This window comes from Pleurodeles waltl, chromosome 1_2, assembly GCF_031143425.1.
Source record: "Pleurodeles waltl isolate 20211129_DDA chromosome 1_2, aPleWal1.hap1.20221129, whole genome shotgun sequence".
Lineage (NCBI taxonomy): Eukaryota > Metazoa > Chordata > Amphibia > Caudata > Salamandridae > Pleurodeles > Pleurodeles waltl.
In genome coordinates, this window is record NC_090437.1 from 600,582,404 (window position 1) to 600,595,757 (window position 13,354).

The window sequence follows — 13,354 nt, forward strand, 5'->3', positions numbered from 1 at the left end:
TTATATAGCAAGAAAAGTCCTGTTGGTTATGTGAAACTGTTTTATTTTCATTTTCAAATTATGTGGCAAGAGAAATCTGGTTAGGCGTTTAAAATGCTAATTGCTCAAGCAAACGCGAGACCGTTTCCATTTCCATTTTTTAGCGCTTGTTTTTCCATTTAAGGAGGCAAGAAAAGTCTGGTTGGGAGTCTACAACTGCTAATAGCTCTAACTCGGAGAAATGCGAGACCTGTTGCATTGCAAATGCTTGTTTACATTGTTGTGATTCCACCATTGCAGAGATTTGTGAGTTTGGCATTCTAACAACACTAGATCCTGTAATCAACCCTGTGCCTGAGACCATTTATGTGAGAGACACTGTTGCAGTGGTCTCATGTTTAGCCTCACATTTGGTACTATTGCTATGCATGATGCCATTATTCCCAATAGTTTCATGACAAATCTTACTGCGTAAGTTTGATTGACCTGCATTTGGGATATAAGGTATTGAAAATCCTGTATCTGTTGTGGATTTGTGTAGGCTAATGCTGAATGAGTATTGAGAACTGCGCCTAGATAAGGTTGAATTTATGCTGGCCAAAGTTGAGATTTCTGGTAATTGAGTGTGAACCCTAATATGTGTAGGGTATCTATTGTGTAATGTGTGTGTTGTTGGCATTTTAGAATGGTGCTGGATTTTATTAACCAATCGTCTAGATAAGGGAAGACATGTATGTGGTATCTTCTGACGTATGCTGCTACTACAGCTAGACATTTTGTGAACACTCTTGGTGCAGTTGTTACTCCAAAGGGTAGTACTTTGAATTTGTAGTGGTTGCCTGATATTACAAACCTTAAATACTTGCGGTGAGCTGAATGTATGGGATTGTGGAAGTAAGCGTCCTTTGATCCAACGCGTAATCTTGTTTTTGTAACAGGGGAATGACGTCCTGTAGAGTGACCATGTGAACATGTCCTGACAGGATATATAGATTTAGAGGTCTGAGATCGAGAATGGGTCTGAGAGTATCATCAATCTTTGGTATAAGGAAGTATAACGTGTATACTTCTATCCCTTGCTGTGAGATGTGAACCATTTCTATTGCCCCCTTGAGTAACAGAGATTGTACCTCTTGTTTTAGTAGAATAGTGTGTTCTGGAGAGAGTATATGAGAACGAGGGGGAATATTTGGTGGAGAGGAGATGAGCTCTAGGCAATAGCCATTGTGGATAATTGAGAGTACCCATGGATCTGTGGTGATGTTTTGCCAGTGAGAATGGAACTGCTGCTGTCTTCCTCTCACAGGAGACGTATGGGATTGTGGGATGTTTGGGAAGTCATTGTTTAGTGGGTGTGGAAGCACCCTTTGAGGCTGCAAATTTTCCTCTGGCCCTGAAATGTTGTCCTCTGTAAGAGCCTCTAAATGACCCTCTTGAGTAGTACTGCTGTCCTTGTTTTGGATGAGAGGTGGAAGCCTCTGCAGCCTGAGTTTTAAAACCTCCTCTAAATTGCGGTTTCTGAAAGGAACTGTTGAGTGATAAAGACAGGATCAGAAGGAGGTGGCTTAGGAGTGATTATTCTTGCTTTTACTGGCTCCTTGTATATCAGCATTTTTTAACATGCCGGGGAGCATGGGAAGTGACTGATAAGTTGCATGTGTAGAGGAGAGTGTATTAAAAAGGAAGTCATCCTCTAATGGTTTAGTATGCATGGCGACACTGTGATAGGATGCTGCCCTAGCTATGACCCGAGTGTAGCCTGTACGATCCCCTGGTGGTGAAGGCTTAGAGGGATAGCAATCTGGGTTGTTGTCTGGAATGGGGTCTGGATCATAAAGATCTCATGGATCCACATTGTCCTGCTGCGAATCAAATGAGTGTGCTGATGATTGCATAGGTGTAGGACTAGTAGGGGGAGAGATAAGTAAATGGGGAGAGTGAAGTGGAGACTGAGGAGGAGAAAACTGAGGAGGTGGAGGTTTCTCCTTTGTTCTTGGCACTTTAGCTAGAGGCTGTGCAGAGTCCAATTCCTCTTGAAAGGCTAATTTCCTCTTTGGTTTTGGAGGAGGTGCTGTTAAAATTCTGCCAGTCTCTTTATGGATGTGAATCCTGGCTTGCCTTTCATCCATTGCCTCCACTTGTGAATGTTCCTCAGTAGCTTTATGACTTTCATTAAGTGCCTGTGAAAGTCCATGCTCCTTTGTGTAAACAGGCTTTTTTGGCTCCGAAGCTGGTTTTTTCGGTATCGAAAAAGTGGGGGTTGAGGATGGTCTCGGCTCTGAAAAAGATTTTGACTCAAAAGATCGATGCTTGCTGGGCTCGGAGACAGAGCTACGGCTCGAGTCCGATGGCTTGGGAGGAGTGGCCTTTTTCGGTGCCGAAGTTGTGGGTTGGTCACCGAAGGTCTTTTTCCGGATCGAGCCGTGGCCTTCCGGCAGTGGCGTCCCCAAGGCCTTATGTTTGGGCTTGGCTGGGACAGGGGCAGGCTTACTCACGTCCTGTCCTGCTGTGACCGGTCTGTCCTCCTCAGACTCCTGCTCGGAGTCGGATCCTCGAACGGAGACAGCAGTCTGCATGATCTCCTCCTCTTCGACGTTGAGACGCTCGGTGCTTTTGGATGCCATCTCGAGTCTCCGTGCTCTTCTGTCTCGGATCGTTTTCTTAGAACGGAAGGATCTGCAGGCCTCGCAATTTTCTTCCCAATGGTCTGGGGAAAGGCAGAGATTACAGACGAGATGTTGGTCTGTGTAGGGGAATTTAGCGTGGCACCGAGGACAAAAGCGGAATGGAATCCGGTCCATGAGGCTTCCACGCGGTCGGCCCGACTAGGCCCGAGCTGGGCATGGGCGCCCCCGAAGGGCAAGTAAAGTTGTTTGATCCGACGGTACCGAAGTGTCGATGGAAGATGGAATGCAATCGGAACAATACCGACGAGAAAGAGAGAGTTTTTAAACTTTTCCGACTCAAACTATCGGGGAGAAAGGAAACACGTCCGAACCCGATGGCGGAAAGAAAACAATCTAACATGGAGTTGATGCCCATGCGCAATGGAGCCGAAGAGGAGAAGTCACTCGATCCCGTGACTCAAAAACACTTCTTCGAAGAAAAACAACTTGTAACACTCCGATTCCAACACTAGATGGCAGACGTATGCACAGCATGTGTATATGCAGCTACACATGCCATCGAACATAATATATATATTAATGTAACACTTTAAACCCTCAAAGGGTACTTAATAAAGAGGGGATTAGGGCTTCCCCACAAAAAAACAATACAAATAGAATTTATATTTTTATTTAAAAAAGTGGGAAGGGCAGCCAACCTCTCATCATGCAAAGCCTTCGGCCGTGCGCGGCCTACCTCCCGCATGCAGTCAACCCCGCACCATGCACAGCATTCGGCTGTCCTCAGCACTTGGCCACAAGTCCTGGCCTGCAGGCAGCCCTGTGACCCAAGCCCCCCCCAAAGGCAGCCAACCTGCGGGCCCACTCCCAGGGCTGCTTTTAGCCCCAGGGACCCCATCCCTCCGAGGCCTAGTGCATGTTTTGGGGGGAGGGGCCACAGGACCTCTTTCCTCAGGCTGCTTTTGCCAGGACCCACCATTACATTTCTAGGGGAGGGGGGCATGCAGTCCCCCTCCCCGGGCCAATTTCTTTCTGGGGACCACATCCCCCGGTGCCCAGCACTTTTTGTGGGAAAAGGGGAACATGTGGCACTACCAAGTCGGATTCTAACCCTAGGGGCTCCATCCCTGGGGCCCACCATTATATTTATGGTGAGAGTGCCAGACAGCCTCTTTCGCCGGCCCGAAGGATCGTATCACCCAGGGCCCAGCCTTGTTAAAATGTGGGAGGGGCATGTGGCCACCCTGCTGGGACGATTTCAGCTCCAGGGACCCCATCACCTGGGGTCGGGTCAGGTTAATGAGGATGAGGGGGCATGCAGCCCCACCCCCACGCCTGGCTGATTTCAGCCCTGGGACCTCATCCCCCACGGATCTGCCAACAAAGCATGGGTGCCCTGGTGGAGCTCTGAAATTGCTCCTGCTAAGCAAGAGCTGAAACAGGTTGGACAGACAGGGGAACCGCTATGCCCCAGGGTGAGTACACCAGGGCACAGCAGGAGCCGGCCCTAGGGATGGGGTCCTCAGGGTCATTATTGGCTCCGGGAGAGAGGCAGGCATGGCCCCCTCCCCTTTCCTTTTGTGGCCAGGCCCTGGGGTCTATGGGACTGAAATTGGCCGAGGGAGGGAGGGGGACCCGCAGCCTCCCTCCCCATTACTATTATGGTTGTCCTCCAAGGGAAGGTGGCTACGTGTGCCCCCCCAGAACCTAGCCCACCTGGGGCTTAAAAAAATAAACAAACAAGCTTGGGAGACTGCACTTGTTTTTCAGAAAAATTTACTGAGTATCTGTGGCACAATGAAAATAAATAAATGAAAAAGAGTCTGGCTCCATCACCAGACTTAGGAGGTCCGAGTACTCCTAAATTGCCCCCTTATGTTTTTTTGTGTGCATTTGTTCTTGGGACTGTGTGGTGCAATTCTGTTGAGTGGTTTGGCTGTAGTCATGTCTAAAATCCCTATGAGAAATTGCATGGGGAAAATGGGTTTTGGGACACCCGTCCCCCTTTTCTTTGCCCCCGATTGACTAAGCCTCCCAACACTTTATTGATAGCAGCTGAAGTGAGAGGCAAACTAGTTTTGAAAATTTCGTGAAAATTACTCAAACAGCACCAAAGTTATTAGCAAAACAAAAAACACTTCCTATGGAAACTAGGTTTTATATAGAGGGAGAGAGACAGAGGGACAGAGAGAGAGAGAGACAAAAACTCCGCTCCTATTTCCTGTTGCAGGTTCTTCAACACATTCTCTTCACTTCTTGCAGCATACTTTGTGTTTGTAGCCCTGATCAACTTTGCCTGGGATGGGATAGAGAATAAAGGAGTGTCAGGGAGCTGTTCTATTATATATTACCCTACAATGAGGTCCCAATGTTCTTGTTTTTTTCTTTACTGATGTTGGGTGTCACAGAAATAAAGTGATCACCAGTACTTCCCAAACTTTTTAGTCCGACTAACTTTCAAGACCCACCCAACTTTAATGGACATGAGGCGGGCGATTTTTTTAATGTAATAAAGCATTGTATGGTTGTGCATCATTTGCAGACAGGCTATCTTCCATTGAAATGGAGAAGTGTGCACAGACATACAGTTTTATAGATAAAACCATGACACACAAATGATAAATGAATGGAAATCGGGTTTCTGTGAATATTTATTTTTGCATCACCAAGTAAAGTGTCTTGATTTGTTCTAATCCTACTAAAATCACTGTTTCCATTACATTTAAGAATTACCAAAAAAGTATGCTTCAAATTGGTTTCTTGACTGTTGAATATGTGCAGTTCATTTCAAGGTATTTACATTTTGTTGTGAGTTATGAAAAAATTACAGCCTCCAGCTTTCGTTTCAGACTTCATGTACTCCAGCAAGACTGATCCATGATTCACTTTGTTTTTCTTTCTCGGACTACAAGCCTTTAGAGTTTTTAAACACCAGTATCCATGTTAAAAAACATAAGCAGCAGAAGACATAGCTGAAATTTGACCTGTCTTTGAAACGCAGGAAATGTGACACAATAAATACGGTATTGAAAGGCATCTTTATCTATTGCTTGGACTTTGGTGACCCACCAGATATGGCTTGGGACCGGAGGCACAGTTTGGGAAACACTGGATTATCCTATTACTACTGCATCAGTCTTTAATAAAATATTAGATTACCTCTTTGTTAAAGCTTGGAAAATTCCCTTTACCACTGGGTACGGGTGTTCCTTTTGTTATTTTGTTTCAAATTAAGAGCTTCATGAACATTGTTGAAAGGTGAAAATTACTGCAGCATCAAATAGTTATCCTGGAGGCCACGTGCAGCACACCAAGGGCCATCGCTGCATGGAGCGAATTGCTCAAGGACTCGCAGGGCAACTAAAAGTTATGACATGTTGTGATAATCTGGGCTTTGAAAGAGAGAAACAAAAATGGTTTTAGGGCGTGCAGACAGCCCTCTTGAATTAAAATTTAAGTTGGAAATGTTTGCCTTACTGGTCCAGAAGGTAGGTTGTTTTTACTAACTACATATCGCCAAGCTTTTGATCACCAGGGATTACTTCAGGATAGACCCTGTTTAACCCCTAACCAACCCTAAGTTAGTGAACAGCTCTCAATCAGTAAAGACAATGAACAGGCCAATTACAGCTAGCAATATATCTTGAAAGTAAAGATGAATTTTGGATACCATTTACCCAGATGCTACAATTTGAATTTGTTAATACTTTCTGTTAAAGTACTTTTAGTCTTATCTGCCATCTGCCTAAAGGAGCAAGCAGTACTGACCCTGCAAATGAGGCGAACTAAAGGTATTTTCAGTAACAATTCAGAACTAAATCTCGGCCTGATGCACAATAAAGGCTTGCTGTGGCAGAATGTTGGCATTATTTCTTTGCAGTGCGTGTGGTGGCCAAAGCCCAGCCACAACACAAAGGTTTATTTTTGCAAAATGTTGCAATCTATCAGCCTCATAAATTTTACTGAGGCAGCATCTGGAGTGAGATGGGCCATGAAAGGTATTAAATTCCGGAATGAAGGCCACCATGAGACAGAAGACCTCCATTCAGTGCACTTCTGTCTGTATTCGAGCTCCAAACAGCAGAACATGGCAGAAAGCTGACATTCTCAACAAATAAAAATGTTTCCACTGTACGTTTTACCTTTTTGGACATGGCCTCCTGGAAGATGGAGCGAATTGAAAGGCAGCAACGATGGAAGTTCTTAATTAGCTGAGGATGAATAGAGCCGCTTAGTTGTGCTACGTCTCTGTGCGTGGGGGAAATAAAGATTCCGTGTATGGTTTCCAGAGTAATATAGTGAAAAAGAGTGTTTCCAGGACCAGATGTAAGCCTTTAAAGCAAAAAATAAAAAAAATGTTACAATACTGTCTACAGGACATTTTCATATACCATTCTCACACACATCTCCATAATAAATATCTACTTTGCATCCCATAAATAACACCATATTCTGCTTAACAGAGTTGCAAATAATATTCAGTTTAAATATTGCATCAGAAGATAAAGTTCATTACAGAGTGCACATAAACAAGGGTCAAATCAAAATGTATTTTACACTTAAAAGTGAAGGTCTAAATTCAGAACATCAATGTACTTGGCTTCCTGGGAAGGGCTACAAAGCTCTCGGATGACAAGAAGGACCTTTGTCCAGACACCTGAATTTATACGTGGCAAGCCGGGCTCAGGCTTGCAGTCCTGCAGGTCTCCAGGCATTGAGCATCTTAGTTTCTTCTCAGTCGCTTACTGCTTGCTACTTGCTGTGGATGTAGGATATGGCTCTCCCTGATGGACGGAGACACTAGCAGGCTTCCTCTGCTGTGCCTCAATGGTAAACTGAAAGGTGGGAGTTGGGTTGATGGGGATCCAGCGACCAATGGTGCTGCCAGAGGAGGGATATCCAGTGTTTTCACCGGAACGTATTTCTAAGGTATCAAGGAGGTTTGCCCTTAACTTCATCATGCACCTTTGTTTGAAGATAGCCTGCTATATCTATTGTCTATACTGGCTCCCTGTACTCTAAATACATCTTCAATGGTGGCCATGGTGGGTAATTCAGAAAAGGATTTTCTTTTAACTGCAACCTTCTTCAAAGAAACCACGAAGGTACATTTTACCACAAATAACATATGCCAAGGACACTGCCAGGAACTGATGCACCCTTACTGAATTAGACTATGTTACTGCTACTAGGGGCAGGAGATGGAGCTGGACATGACTTGCATGAGTTACAGTCATGTAACTGGTGAATTTCAGTGGTTTTGTTTGTTTAAAATGGTATGCTTTAACAAACATTTTCACCTAACTATAACTTCTCTTTAACGTTTGTTTTACTTCTTTTCTGTGAATTTCTAAGTTTTTTTAGTGCAAAGAAAGATATAATAATTACAATTCATAACCATAATGTTGCTTTAAACTTCGCTTTTCTCAGTGAATTTCAAAAGTTTTTTTTTTCTTAACATAAAGTAAGATGTCCATCACTGTGTGCAGTGTGGCGTTGGGCCCCCGTGGATGCGCACGGCTGACTATGTGATCTTGCAATAGAAATGGTGTCATTTTAAAAAAGGCAGACTTACTGACTTTGTCAAAGTGTCAAAACACTCAAATATAAAAAGTAGGCCTGGCGCTTTATCAACGGGTCAGCATATTGGCATATAAAAAGCAGATATGGTCTCTTTGTCAAAAAATTACCAATAAATATAATCAAATGTATGTTTCATAAATTCACACATTACAATGTTCAATAAAAATGGTTGTCACTTTTTTTAAATGAATTATTATTAAACAAAAACATCAATATGTCGTTGAGTCTTTCTTTTAACGTTTTTCTGCCCCCCCCCCCTCCTTCCCTTCATTCTGTGCAAGGCACTCATGACATCTTTGATAACATCACTGATAATATAATGTAATATCTGCAGTAAAATATTTGATGAAATAACTGCATAGCGGGCGGGAGTTATAGTTACCTTAGGGCACACGTTATAGTTACTTGAGATAACTAACTAGAACAGGTGATTTTCTAAGGTTTAGTACGTTTAAAATGTGAGCCTAACTATGACGCCCCTGTAACCTCTTTTTTTTAAACATATATATATATACATACATATATATGGAAAATGTCACTTACCCAGTGTACATCTGTTTGTGGCATGAGACGCTGCAGATTCACATGCTGTGCATTATCCTGCCATCTAGTGTTGGGCTCGGAGTGTTACAAGTTGTTTTTCTTCAAAGAAGTCTTTTCGAGTAACTGGACCGAGTGACTCCTCCCTTTCGGCTCCATTGCGCATGGGCGTCGACTCCATCTTAGATTGTTTTCCCCGCAGAGGGGTGAGGTAGGAGTTGTGAGTATACTAGAGGTGCCCATGCAATGGAGTAGTAATGTATGTACCTAATGTCTATTAAAATAATATTTATTTACATATTTACAATTTTCATCCAACTAAAAACGGCTACAGGCTACCGGGAAGGTGGGAGGGCGCATGTGAATCTGCAGCGTCTCATGCCACGAACAGATGTACACTGGGTAAGTGACATTTTCTGTTCGGTGGCATGTGTAGCTGCAGATACACATGCTGTGCATAGACTATCAAGCAGTAATCTCCCCAAAAAGCGGTGGTTTAGCCTGTAGGAGTTGAAGTTGTCTGAAATAATGTCCTTAATACAGCCTGTCCTACTGTGGCTTGTTGTGTTGCTAACACATCTACACAGTAATGCTTAGTAAATGTATGAGGCGTAGACCAGGTGACTGCCTTACAAATTTCTGTCATAGGTATATTTCCAAGAAAAGCCATTGTGGCGCCTTTCTTTCTATTGGAATGTGCTCTTGGTGTAATAGGTCATTCTCTTTTTGCTTTAATATAGCAAGTTTGAATACATTTAACTATCCATCTGGCAATGCCTTGTTTGGATATAGGATTACCTGCATGAGGTTTTTAGAAAGCTACAAACAATTGTTTTGTTTTACGAAATTGTTTCGTTCTGTCAATGTAATACATTAGTGCTCTTTTTATGTCTAATGTATGCAAGGCCCTTTCAGCTACTAAGTCTGGTGGAAAGAAGACTGGGAGTTCCACAGTTTGGTTTAGATGGAATGGTGATATGACCTTTGGTAAGAATTTTGGATTTGTATGGAGAACCACTTTTTGTTTATATATTTTTATAAAGGGTTCTTGAATAGTAAATGCTTGTATTTCACCGCCCTCATCTCAGTCACAGACGACATCAGAACCCTGATGGACAACAGTGAAACAGTCGCCCTCATTCTCCTCGACCTCTCGGCTTCCTTTGACACCGTCTGTCACCGCACCCTAATCACCCGCCTCCGCTCCACCGGGATCCAAGGCCAGGCCCTGGACTGGATCGCCTCCTTCCTCGCAAACCGTTCCCAAAGAGTTTACCTCCCTCCGTTTCGCTCAGAACCCACTGAGATCATCTGCGGCGTACCTCAAGGCTCATCACTCAGCCCGACACTCTTCAATGTCTACATGAGCCCCCTCGCCAACATCGTACGCAAGCACGACATCATCATCACCTCCTACACCGACGACACCCAACTTATACTCTCCCTCACCAAGGACCCCGCCAGCGCCAAGACCAACCTACAAGAGGGTATGAAGGACGTCGCAGATTGGATGAGGCTCAGCCGCCTAAAGCTGAACTCTGAAAAAACGGAACTCCTCATCCTCGGCAACACCCCGTCCGCCTGGGACGTCTCCTGGTGGCCCACGACCCTCAGCACCGCACCGACCACCACAGACCACGCCCGCAACCTCGGCTTCATCTTGGACCCTCTTCTCACCATGACTAAGCAAGTCAACGCCGTGTCCTCCGCCTGCTTCCTCACCCTCCGCATGCTCCGTAAGATCTTCCGCTGGATCCCCGCCGACACCAGAAAAACCGTGACCCACGCCCTCGTCACAAGCCGCCTGGACTACGGCAACACCCTCTACGCCGGGACCACAGCCAAACTCCAAAATCGCCTGCAACGCATTCAAAACGCCTCGGCCCGCCTCATCCTCGATGTACCCCGCAGCAGCCACATCTTCGCACACCTGAGACACCTGCATTGGCTCCCAGTCAGCAAAAGGATCACCTTCCGACTTCTCACCCACGCACACAAAGCCCTCCACGACAAGGGACCGGAATACCTCAACAGACGCCTCAGCTTCTATGTCCCCACCCGCCTCATCCGCTCCTCTGGCCTCGCACTTGCTGCTGTCCCTCGCATCCGCCGCTCCATGGCGGGTGGGAGATCTTTCTCCTTCCTGGCGGCCAAGACCTGGAACTCCCTCCCCACCAGCCTCAGGACCACCCAGGACCACTCCGCTTTCCGGAGACTCCTAAAGACCTGGCTGTTCGAGCAGCGATAACCCCCCCTTTTCCCCTAGCGCCTTGAGACCCGCGCTTTATAAATGTTAATGATTTGATTTGATTTGACTCACTCTTCTAAGTGATGTGATAGCTATTAGAAAGACTACTTTCCAAAGCAGATATTGTATTTGACAAGAATGCATGGGTTCGAATGGTGGGCCCATGAGTTGTGTTAAAACAATATTAAGGTTCCACGAAGGTACTGGTGGTGTCCTTGGAGGTATGATTCTTTTTAGTCCCTCCATAAATGCTTTAATGACTGGGATTCTAAAAAGTGATGTTGTATGTGTAATCTGCAGATGGGCAGATATTACAGTAAAATGGATTTTAATGGAAGAGAATGCTAGATTAGACTTTTTTAAGTGTAATAAATAGCTTACAATGTCCTTTGTGGAGGCATGTAGTGGTTGAATTTGATTAATGTGGCAGTAGCAAACAAATCTTTTCCATTTGTTTGCGTAACAATGTCTTGTTGTAGGTTTTCTCGCTTGTTTAATGACCTCCATACACTCTTGTGTAAGATTTAAATGTGCGAATTCTAAGACTTCAGGAGCCAGATTGCTAGATTGAGCGATGCTGGATTCGGGTGTCTGATATGTTGTTTGTGTTGTGTTAACAGATCTGGTCTGTTTGGTAGTTTGATGTGGGGTACTACTGATAAGTCCAATAGTGTTGTGTACCACGGTTGGCGAGCCCAGGTTGGTGCTATGAGTATTAGTTTGAGTTTGTTTTGACTTAGTTTGTTGACCAGGTAAGGAATGAGTGGGAGAGGAGGAAAAGCGTAAGCAAATATCCCTGACCAGCTGATCCATAGAGCATTTCCCTTGGACTGAGGGTGTAAGTACCTGGACGCGAAGTTTTGGAATTTTGTGTTTTCTTTTGTTGCGAATAGGTCTATGTTTGGTGTTCCCAAGCGGTGGAAGTGATCCTGTAGGATCTGGGGATGTATTTCCCATTCGTGAGTTTGCTGGTGATCCCGACTGAGATTGTCGGCTATCTGATTCTGAATGCCTGGTATGTATTGTGCTATTAGGCGAATGTGGTTGTGAATTGCCCAATGTCAATTTTTTTGTGCTAGGAGACACAGTTGTTGTCATGTTGTCTGTCTTGACAAGAATGTGTTTGTGGGCTACTAGTGGTTGAAACGCTTTTAATGCTAGAAAAACCGCTAGCAGTTCTAAGTGATTTATGTGAAGTTGTTTTTTTTTTTTTTTTTTTTGTCCTCATAATTATCACCCTTGCTTTGGAAGAGAGGAGAATAGTTCCGAACGGGGGAAACGTAACCCTTGGGTCATCCCGTTTGGTCTACGTATTATTATTCTCCCAATCGTATGCCATCAACCAGGATATACTATTTTCTATGAAACCTAGTCTTAAACCAAAGCATCACCCAATATTGGGTAAGGGGAGTACTAATCATTGGACTAAGTTGCACAAGGAGGAGACCAGACAGCAAAACAGTAATATACAAAAAAAAAAAAAAAAAAAAAAAAAAAAGGAAAAGAAAAGAAAAGAGAAAAAGGGAAGTAATAAACTATTGGTAGACATTTTCCCAATTCATCCAGAAGTTATCCCTTCTAGAAAGGGGACCTCGTTGTTCCATTATACACATTCGATTTACAGATATTTGCCAATCCTTAGAGCGGGGGGGAAAGGGGTCAACCCATTTACGACAAATTTCTCGCCTAGCCAAGAGTATTAATACAAACAACAAGTGTTCCTGATGTGTTGACAGTTTTTGATAATTCATACCCTGTTCACTGACCCCAAACACCACCATAGAGAGATCCAATTTTACTTTCACATTAAATATTATCTTTAGAGTGTTTCCTATCTCCTCCCAATATTCCCACAACTTTGAACATTGCCAAAACATGTGTATATCGTTTGCCTTATCGTCACCACACCTCGGACAGTTTTTCTGAGTTTTCCCAATAGCTGTTAATCTAGCCGGCGTCCAGTAAACCCTATGAAGTGTGAACAAGTGGTTTTTCTTCAACTCTGCCGGGCTGGTCGTGAACCACAATTCTGAGCAGGACCTATACCATAAAGATTTCACATCTAGAGTTGGAAAAATCCCCCCCCACTTCAACAAGGGAAGGGATATCCCATCCCTTGTTGCTTCCAACAGAGCATGGTACCACATAGCAACTTCTTTATTAATGATTTTCTGGTTTAATTTTCCTTCCCATATATTCCTTCCTATTTCTCCTGTTTGTTGCGATTTAACCCAACTAGCTATCTGAAGATACTTGAATTTGGAGACTGTCCCTCCAGTCCCTTCATAAAGTGTCGACCAGCTTAACAGTTCTGGTCCTTCCATTATCTGGCCCCATCTTACAATCCCACTCACTCTCAAAGGAATTGATAATTTAT

At 44.2% G+C, this 13,354-nt stretch overlaps 1 protein-coding gene across 2 annotated transcripts in view; it reads right to left on the minus strand.

Moving 5' to 3' along the window:
- INTU (inturned planar cell polarity protein) overlaps nt 1–13,354 on the minus strand; it is a 361,378-nt gene that overhangs the window by 21,088 nt on the left and 326,936 nt on the right. For both annotated transcript variants that reach the window (XM_069242352.1, XM_069242349.1), the window contains exon 14: nt 6,749–6,938. In XM_069242352.1, coding sequence (XP_069098453.1) covers nt 6,749–6,938 — 190 coding nt within the window. The remainder of the gene's footprint in view (nt 1–6,748; nt 6,939–13,354) is intronic.